This window comes from Lissotriton vulgaris, unplaced genomic scaffold (genome assembly GCF_964263255.1).
Source record: "Lissotriton vulgaris unplaced genomic scaffold, aLisVul1.2 SCAFFOLD_1741, whole genome shotgun sequence".
In the NCBI taxonomy this organism is placed as follows: Eukaryota; Metazoa; Chordata; class Amphibia; order Caudata; family Salamandridae; genus Lissotriton; species Lissotriton vulgaris.
In genome coordinates this window covers 178714-189459 of record NW_028252825.1, presented here as the reverse complement: position 1 = coordinate 189459, position 10746 = coordinate 178714, and the positions used below count along the sequence as shown (strand labels likewise).

The window sequence follows — 10746 nt, the reverse complement described above, 5'->3', positions numbered from 1 at the left end:
CAGGAGCCATTGGTCCATAACAGGAGTCATTGGTCCTTCAGAGGAGCGACTTGTTCATCACAGAAGCCATTGGTCCATCACAGGAGCCATTGGTCCAACACAAGAGCCATTGGTCTATTAGAGGAGCCATTGGTCCAACAGAGGAGCCATTGTTATATCACAGGATCCATTGGTCATTCACAGGATCCATTGGTCCATCGCATGAGCCATAGGTCCATCACAGGAGCCATTGGTCCATCACAGGAGCCATTGGTCCATCACAGAAGCCATTGGTCCATCACAGAAGCCATTGGTCTATCACAGGAGCCATTGATCCATCAGAAAGGACATCGGGCTCCTACCTAGGTATGGAGTCAGGAGAGGCACTGTGGTCTCAGTAAGGACAAACAATTACCCTCTTGGGTAGTTAACAGAGTAATTGTCCAGCAAAGGGCTGGTGAAATATTCCACGAAGGTTCGCCCAGCCAGGAAGGGACGAGTAGATATGGATGCCCAGGTATGTCCTTGTTCTACAAGTATGCAATATTTTTATCCTCCAGTAAAAATATAGTTATGAACATTTCAGATTATACATATACCTTATTGTTTATTGTACTAAGACTTGATCACTACAGTTTTTTCAACAACTGTATACCTCTGCAGCCTGCCACACCCCTCTCTCTGCCTGGTGTTTTTGGACCTATGTGCCTGGAAGACTCAGGTCGGTCTACTTTTGAGGGTGTCTCAATCTCTGCGCAGAGTCTCGGTACCTCCCTCTTCATCAAGGGAGCATTCTCTGCTGCTCAAAGCACTTTTAGCTACAACACTGCCTTCTGGAAGTGAGTGTGGTGATGCACTGAAGCCAAACCCTTCTTATAGGTTTATGCAGATTTTACTTCACATGTATCGCCGATTTTGTTCCCAAAAATGGCTGTATCTAAGTAGTTTAAGTAAAAACAAAGGGGCCTTTTTAGCCCAACTGCTTTTCACTGTGTCCGGCAGGACAGAAGACAACTCTCTTTTGAGTCGCTGGCCAGTTGGTGATCTCTGTGCATTCACACGCGCCGTCGCCATGGCGACTCCTGCGCAGAGACTGGTGTTCGGTGCATTGCCATCATCTTTCAGGTAGCTATCCACAAAATGTTTTTAATTTTCGGAAATTAATTCCAAAAATTAGAATTTATTTGAGAAAAGCAAAAATACATTGTGTCCCATAGCCTGAGAGTGTTCCGCCATTGTGTGGGAGTCATTTTTTGTGTGTTTGCGAAGTACAGGAAACAAGACATCAGAGCGTCCGCTCTAAATAGGGCGGGAGGTCTGATGCCGTTACTCCTATAACCTCTACCCCACCGGGCCGCCGGAGTAAGTTTCCAGTTGGCAGAGCCAGTGGGGACATCACTGTCAGAAAACTCCAGATAGAGTGAGAGAAGCGATGATTGTGAAGGCATGGTCCTCCATCATTTTGTGGCAGAGTGCCCTTAGTGCTTTAAATGGGCAGATGCTGTCCGGCACTGAGTAGAGGAGGAAAACAGAATTTGTTTCTGATAAAATACTGAAATCTTATGATACAAACTGAAGGATCACTGTTGATTCCAGTGCCTACTGCCCTGGAAAGAATAAATACAAGGAGTTTACAGGAGGGTTATTACAGCCAGAACATCACATCCAGAGCTCCAGTAAGCAGTTCTGAAGTTGCAGTGTAAATTCCACATATTTTTTCGATTTAATATTCTTAGGTCTCACCTGGCGAAAGCAGCGCATGCGCTGCCCTCGCCATGGAGAGCACCTTTTGGAATCAATTCTCCCCAACGCTTGCATGCATGCGTCTGCATGGACAAAGATGTCTGCTCTCGCCATCTTTCCATAGCAGACAGCATGCACGTGTCCGTGGGACAGTGGACAGTCCCACGAGATTTTGTTGTCATAGCTCGCACGTGCGCTTGGCGGCGTGCTTTTAAATAGCGTGGTTGCGCTTGTTGTGCCCAAGGGCATCTCCTTGCCTTACAATAAACATAAAAGGAACATTGCAATTAGAGAGACTATTGCCAGGCGACACCCCCTTGCAGCCTGACAGAGGTGGAGTAAGGTGGGTTCAAAGGTCATGGGAGTAGAGCTCTGTTTGAACTAATTCAAACAAGCCTAGGGGTAGCTGGAAGGCTGACTAAAACTATTTTAGATGACACTATGACACGCTGGAAAAATTGGGAGTCATTCCCCTTTTATGGAAGTCAAGGAACTTCAATGAAGTTAAGCATCCTCTGTGGGCTTTGTAAACGTCTCCTTCTGGACACCAGCAGGTCTGGGATACCCCAGTGACACACAGAGAGACAAGCTGGCTGCCTACATGCTAAGGTGCTCTCAATCATCTGCCCAGCTTATAGTTAGAAGGGTGTGTTTTTGCCTTTTCATGTAAATGACAATACCCAAAGAGAGCCCTGCTAAATCAGTGATGACATCTCAAAACCTCCAGCCTATGGGAGCTATTTTTTTTAATCCACAACATAGAAACAACGATTCTGTATTTTACAATACACACCAAGACCACTTAAAGAACAACCAAGGCTGCAGCTCAATGAAAACTCACTGAAGACATGAAGGTACTGGAAAAGATCATAAAAAATCAACTCATGACACACTTGGAGCAGAACCAGCTATAATCAAAGCACCGGAACTGCCCTCATCGCAGCCACTGTCGATATCCGAACCCTCCTCGACCGAGGAAACACAGCAGCTCTGATCCTCCTTGACCTCTCAGCGGCTTTTGACACAGTATCCCATCACACACTGATCGAAAGACTCCACCACATTGACATTCAAAGGAGACGCCCTCAGATGGATCACCTCCTTTCTCACCAGAGGAACTCAGAAGATCCACATCTCAGCTTTCACCTCTGAACCCAAAGAGATCACCTGCGGTGTCCCCCAGGGCTCATCCATCAGCCCCACGCTCTTCAATACATATATAACCCCCCTGACTAGCATAGTCAGATACCACGGTCTCAACATAATTTCATATGTAGACGACTCCCAACTCATTCTCTCCCTCACTGACGACCCCACCACTACCAGAACCAACTCCCACAGATGCATGACAAACACCACTGACTAGATAAAGAACAATTGCCTGCAGCTGAACACAGGCAAGGCGGAAGTACAGATCTTTGGCAACAGCAGCAACACATGGAACGACTCTTAGTGGCCATCAGACCTAGGACCCGCACCCACTCCCTCCGACCACGCCAGAAACCTCGGAATCATCATTGACAACAAGCTCACCATGAAACCACAGATCAACGCCGTCTCCTCCGCCTGCTTTCTCACTCTACACAGGCTACGTAGGATCTTCAAGGGGCTACCCCTACACACAAGACCTATCAGGACGCAAGCCCTCATCACCAGCCGACTGGACTATGGCAAAGCCCACTACATAGGAATCGTAGCACACCTTCTACAGAGACTTCAGACCATACAGAAGGAGCAGCCAGACCCAACCTCAGACTTCCCAGATAAACTCACATCACACCCCACCTCAGGCAACTCCACTGGCTCCCCGTACAGAAGAGATGCCAATTCAAGCTGCTGACGCATTCACACAGGGTTCTACACAACCAAGGACCCACCTACATTAACCACTGCCTGAACTTCCACCAACCATCGAGAAGACTACTCTCCACGTCCCTCTCACTTGCCCATACTCCCGGCATCTGTCGAAGCAGAAGTGGAGGACGCTCCTTCGTCCACATCACAACAAACACCTGGAACAGCCCATACTCCCGGGATCAGTCGAAGCAGAAGTGGAGGACGCTCCTTCATCTACATCACAACAAACACCTGGAACAGCCCATACTCCCCGCATCTGTCGAAGCAGAAGTGGAGGACGCTCCTTCGTCTACATCACAGCAAAGACCTGGAACATCCTTCTTTGCTGGGATGGGTTATGATTTGGTCTACGGTCGAAGGAGGAGCGTGGTTTGAATCGGTTAATTACGAGGGACCACGTGTCACTCGACCAGCCCCTAAAAGTTTCATGACTTGGGTATGTAAGGGACTCTCTCCCCAAACTTGGGAGGAGGGAGAAGTTTCTTAACCCCGAGGACATTTGTAGAGGGGTTTATGAATGGGTAAGGGACCTCTTTATGGAAAGGGCAACATTACTTCAAGAAGAGATGATCGAAACCATAATTTAGGAAACATGTCTCAGCAACTGCTACGCTGGATATGGAGCCATATCTAACCTTACAAAACAACAAGAGGGATATATCTGCTTGCAAGACTCAGATTGAAGCTGCTTCACCAGAAGGCTGTTAAAATCCCTGGGCCCCAGGAAGTGACAAACAATCCCCGCGGGATACCAGGCACTTTATGATGATTCAAACTTTTTATTGGGAACCCATGAGAGCCTTTATTGCACCAATACTAAAAGGAAGAGGTTTTTTACAAGTTCGCCCGGCTTTTTATTTTATACATACAGACGCTACCGGATGAGTTTGTGGTTGCAAATGTTGTGTGTTTTTTAAGAGCTGTAGTCTCTATACAGACATTCGGGATGAGTAATTATACATTTTTAGAAGCTGTATAGCCACTTTCTTTCGGTGTACTATTTGTATGTACTGTTTTTTATGAATGTTGCTTTATATACTGTTTTTTCATATATTGCTGTTGTCTTTTTATGTTTTTCTAACACAAACTAAATAAAGAATTTGATTGTGATTGATCGTCACTCGACAGGGGGTCTGTTCGCCGCTTGTCAAAGGATCCTACCACGACTAGCTCTGTTTGTACAACCACAAAAGGGCGTCATGCGCACTCTTCCAGACGTGCGCACTGAGTGGGTCACACAACAGACATGTGTTCATTGTAGCGCCTTGAGCGGTGGGTGATGATGCTAAGGCGCACTGAGCATTCATGCAGACTTGCTCACAGTGTAGGTTGTGTATCGAGGAGCGCATTTCTGATCACGGCACACTCGTGATTTATTTGCCGAGATAACTGTGGCCCGGGGTCTTTGGGGAACGTGTGCTGTGTGTGTGTGTTTTTTATTGTTGAACAAAACCCTTCCTTTTGTTAGCCTTGGGTCTCGCGAGCCCTGCATACTGAGCGGCAGCGGCAGCCGCTTGCATTATGCACCATCCTCGCCGAGCCTGCTAAAGAGAAGCATTAAAGTGAAATTTCATTAGAAACTCAATTTTTACTTCCCCGAATCCATGCGGAGGAGAGAATGTTTTTATCAGGGTATAAATCAGCCGGGCTCGCCTTCTGTGCGGTGTCTGAGCCGCAGCTCGGAAGAGGGGGGAGATTTATCAAAAGGAGGTGGCGAGGACCCCCGAAGACTCTGAAACATCTGCACGAGAGGACACGCATCTGTATGCAGGGAGATCAGAGAGAATGGAGGGGGGGGGGGGCAGATAGCCAGGAGTGCACAGCCACAGACCCAAGGGGCCAATAATGAGAAAAGAACAAGAAAGTGACAAGTTATTATGAAAGTGCTTCACATCCAGGGGGGCCGGGAGTGCTTGTGTGAGGAGGCCTGCCCCTTACTCCTGGGACCCCAGGTCTAGGTACCTGCCCTGAGAGGCCAAGGAACCCCCAGCAGGACTGTGAATCCCAGGGCACAGAGAGGCCAAGCAGCCAAGGCTTAGTGTCAGCAGCCTTAACAACCCAGAGACAGGTGACACGTGACCTTCTTGCTGCACCTTTACAAAGACTTGCCAAGCTGTGGTGAGGGTTTCCAGAAGCCAGGACCTTCCACATAACATGTCTGATCCCAGCATCCCTAGCAGGACACAGACTAGAGGGAATCCTGGGGTGGACAGACCGGAGGAGATTCAACACCCGGGCACGAGTCCTGAAAAAAGAAGTGGGGGGACGCTGTCACCAAAGGTGACTGCAAAAACAACAAGTGATGGACCGAATGTGGATCAATGTCACACATTCAACCCAGTCCAAAGATCTGGGCCCAAATCCATCGTTTTTTTGCACTCCACACCACCCTGGGTTAGACAATGGCGATATGCAAATCAGCTCTGACCCTGTGCCACATGGGAACAGTCCAGTCCGAACTACAAAAGCCATGTCCTTCCCAGAACGGAATCAAGCATCCGAGGACCGGACCGGTTTCGAGGTAACACCTCTCATCAGCCCGGCTAGCTTGACTCCAAGTGGTGTGGAGTGCCTGGGACCCACGTCTGGGCATCCCCAGCGCACTTATGGCAGCAATTGCAAAAAACAACAAGTGATGGACCGAATGTGGATCAATGTCACACATTCAACCCAGTCCAAAGATCTGGGCCCAAATCCATCGTTTTTTTGCACTCCACACCACCCTGGGTTAGACAATGGCGATATGCAAATCAGCTCTGACCCTGTGCCCCATGGGAACAGTCCAGTCCGAACTACAAAAAAGCCATGTCCTTCCCAGAACGGAATCAAGCATCCGAGGACCGGACCGGTTTCGAGGTAACACCTCTCATCAGCCCGGCTAGCTTGACTCCAAGTGGTGTGGAGTGCCTGGGACCCACGTCTGGGCATCCCCAGCGCACTTATGGCGGCAATTGCAAAAACAACAAGTGATGGACCGATTGTGGATCAATGTCACACATTCAACCCAGTCCAAAGATCTGGGCCCAAATCCATCGTTTTTTTGCACTCCACACCACCCTGGGTTAGACAATGGCGATATGCTAATCAGCTCTGACCCTGTGCCCCATGGGAACAGTCCAGTCCGAACTACAAAAGCCATGTCCTTCCCAGAACGGAATCAAGCATCCGAGGACCGGACCGGTTTCGAGGTAACACCTCTCATCAGCCCGGCTAGCTTGACTCCAAGTGGTGTGGAGTGCCTGGGACCCACGTCTGGGCATCCCCAGCGCACTTATGGCGGCAATTGCAAAAAACAACAAGTGATGGACCGAATGTGGATCAATGTCACACATTCAACCCAGTCCAAAGATCTGGGCCCAAATCCATCGTTTTTTTGCACTCCACACCACCCTGGGTTAGACAATGGCGATATGCAAATCAGCTCTGACCCTGTGCCCCATGGGAACAGTCCAGTCCGAACTACAAAAGCCATGTCCTTCCCAGAACGGAATCAAGCATCCGAGGACCGGACCGGTTTCGAGGTAACACCTCTCATCAGCCCGGCTAGCTTGACTCCAAGTGGTGTGGAGTGCCTGGGACCCACGTCTGGGCATCCCCAGCGCACTTATGGCGGCAATTGCAAAAACAACAAGTGATGGACCGAATGTGGATCAATGTCACACATTCAACCCAGTCCAAAGATCTGGGCCCAAATCCATCGTTTTTTTGCACTCCACACCACCCTGGGTTAGACAATGGCGATATGCAAATCAGCTCTGACCCTGTGCCCCATGGGAACAGTCCAGTCCGAACTACAAAAGCCATGTCCTTCCCAGAACGGAATCAAGCATCCGAGGACCGGACCGGTTTCGAGGTAACACCTCTCATCAGCCCGGCTAGCTTGAATCCAAGTGGTGTGGAGTGCCTGGGACTGTTCTGGGAAGGACATGGCTTTTGTAGTTCGGACTGGACTGTTCCCATGGGGCACAGGGTCAGAGCTGATTTGCATATTGCCATTGTCTAACCCAGGGTGGTGTGGAGTGCAAAAAAACGATGGATTTGGGCCCAGATCTTTGGACTGGGGTGAGTGTGTGACATTGATCCACATTCGGTCCATCACCTGTTTTGTTTGCATATTCCGCCCTAAGTGCGCTGGGGATGCCCAGACGTGGGTCCCAGGCACTCCACACCACTGGAGTCAAGCTAGCCGGGCTGATGAGAGGTGTTACCTCGAAACCGGTCCGGTCCTCGGATGCTTGATTCCGTTCTGGGAAGGACATGGCTTTTGTAGTTCGGACTGGACTGTTCCCATGGGGCACAGGGTCAGAGCTGATTTGCATATTGCCATTGTCTAACCCAGGGTGGTGTGGAGTGCAAAAAAACGATGGATTTGGGCCCAGATCTTTGGACTGGGGTGAGTGTGTGACATTGATCCACATTCGGTCCATCACCTGTTTTGTTTTTGTTGTCACCAAAGGTGACGTCACAACCGAAAGTGATGTCACAAAAGGTGCCTTGCACCATCGGGGTCATTGCCTCCCCTCGCTCACCCCTTAGATGCGATCACATCTGAGAAGCCAGCACGTGTGCAGCGTGCTGTGAGTTCCGATCTCGTCTCAGAGGGGCCAAAGAGTGAAGTCCAGCTGTTTGGCAGGGGGGACAGCGTCCACCCGGTAAAATAAGTGGGGGACGCCGTCCATCCGCGTGGTACCCAGACTCGAGCCCTGTTTAACACCCCCGCCCCCCACACAGAGTAAATCTGGAGGTCCACACAGCCGAGGTGCAGCAAAACAGGTTCAGGAAATGGGCGGAATTTGTGTAATCACGCTACGCAAAGCTCCACAAAATGTAAAAAATCTCAGCGAGCACGCAAAATGTCTGCAAACACACTAAATTGCTTGCTCCGTCCGTTCGTGATGCTTCTTTCCTGTACGCAAATGTTGATTGCGTGCTCGGGGGGAATATCTTGCAAACACGCACTTTGAAACCATGAACAAGCAAAAAATTCTGCAAAGCCACGGATCGTGGTATTTTTGTCAATTCTGCGTTCTCCGTGGAACACAAAATTACTCAAATTCCGCGAGCAGAACGGAATTTGCCACCCAGGCCTAGTCTTCAGCACTCCCTCTAATAAAAGAGAGAGGGACCCCTAAACCAAAGGGATAGGGTACCACAATAGACACAAGTCAAAAAGTAAATTCCCTTTGGGCAAGTGAACATCAATACAAAGGTACTTACAAACAATAGACTCACTAATACATTAGCGTAACAAGGAAGCAATGAAAAAACGGAAAATTCAAACACGTGAAAACACTGTAGTAGAATCAAAACATTAGTACAATTTATTGACATACATTATATTGATTAAAAATTGGGAAACAAACACAGGAAGGAACAATAATAAATAAAAACATTCCAATAAAAAAGGAGCTACAGGAAAAAGGACTAAATTCAAATAACACAATTATTTCGAATTTTCCTTAATTTCTTAATCCACATTCACTCCTTGAGCATCGACGCGTTTCGGCGGTATGGACAAAGTATGACCGCCTTCATCAGGGTATATGTATACCTGTTTCCCAATATTTCTCGGGCATAAAACACATATATCAGTGCATCATAAGGGGTATATATCCTCCTTATCCTTTGCTTGAGATATTCGGCCAGCGAAATATCCTTTAATCCTCTAATTTAAAAATAGATGCTGAGATAAAATCCAACTTTCGTAGCATGTCCAGCACTATCGCTGAAGGACAAAACTTTGATAATATAAACCCGGTACGCGGTACGATACTAATACATATACATTTTCATTCTGTTAGGTACACGACGTGACTCCTTGTATACTTCAATCTCACGAGTCAAAACCAGTCTCTGTCCTCCAAGGCTAGATAAACAAACGTCCCGCGTCCTCACACACGTTTAAGCGGAATCCACTTAAAGGTGGCAACTATTTTTAAATTAGAGGATTAAAGGATATTTCGCTGGCCGAATATCTCAAGCAAAGGATAAGGAGGATATATACCCCTTATGATGCACTGATATATGTGTTTTATGCCCGAGAAATATTGGGAAACAGGTATACATATACCCTGATGAAGGCGGTCATACTTTGTCCATACCGCCGAAACGCGTCGATGCTCAAGGAGTGAATGTGGATTAAGAAATTAAGGAAAATTCGAAATAATTGTGTTATTTGAATTTAGTCCTTCTTCCTGTAGCTCCTTTTTTATTGGAATGTTTTTATTTATTATTGTTCCTTCCTGTGTTTGTTTCCCAATTTTTAATCAATATAATGTATGTCAATAAATTGTACTAATGTTTTGGTTCTACTACAGTGTTTTCACGTGTTTGAATTTTCCGTTTTTTCATTGCTTCCTTGTTACGCTTATGTATTAGTGAGTCTATTGTTTGTAAGTACCTTTGTATTGATGTTCACTTGCCCAAAGGGAATTTACTTTTTGACTTGTGTCTAGTCTTCAGCACACCTTGGACCAGTAAACTACTAGCCACAGGTCGGAGACAGCAGAGCCAAACTCCGCAGGAGCCTAAGGCCTGTTTTCTACAACTCAATGACGAAGAAACTTTGCTGGTATGTCCTTGTATAGATTCAGGCTGCACAGATGGGTTTTCCACATATTGGATACACTTAAACACCCTAAAAAAAATACTTAATAACTACTGTTAATAAGCTACGAACAAACAAACAACCTGGGTTAAAAACGACACTATCAGCTAGGCCAATAGAAACACACATTGTTAAAAGGTACGTTTATGATTGGTCGGTTTGAATGAAAGGCGGTACCTTCTCAGCCTTGTAGAGGACCTCCAGGATGTGGCTGAGCAGCTCGACGCAGGCCTCCTCCTCCTCGCCCTTCTCCATCAGCTCCTTCATAATGTCCAACATGAGATGGAGGAGGACGTCGCGACACTCTGTGGAGAGAAGAGACCGTGAGCGCCTTCCTTCTTCAGCCGCATTTACGACATTTGCAGCGTGGTTAACGTAGAACAACAGGGCACTCGGTGGGATACGGGCGAGCAACAATGGGCGCTACATTAGGCCCTCATTTACGGGGTATCGGCATAAGGCAGCACAGCGAGTCACCCTGCTGCGGTGTCCTACACTAAAGTGAAAGGGCAGGAACGCACTGTATTTATGGAATGCAGCGCATTCCTGTCCTTTCATCC

At 47.7% G+C, this 10746-nt stretch overlaps 1 protein-coding gene across 1 annotated transcript in view; it reads right to left on the bottom strand.

Annotated features, from left to right (window-relative positions):
• LOC147662001 (dedicator of cytokinesis protein 5-like) overlaps nt 1-10746 on the bottom strand; it is a 202657-nt gene that overhangs the window by 74630 nt on the left and 117281 nt on the right. The window contains exon 4 of the mRNA XM_086951192.1: nt 10364-10491. Within this exon, the coding sequence (XP_086807318.1) occupies nt 10364-10491 (128 nt within the window). The remainder of the gene's footprint in view (nt 1-10363; nt 10492-10746) is intronic.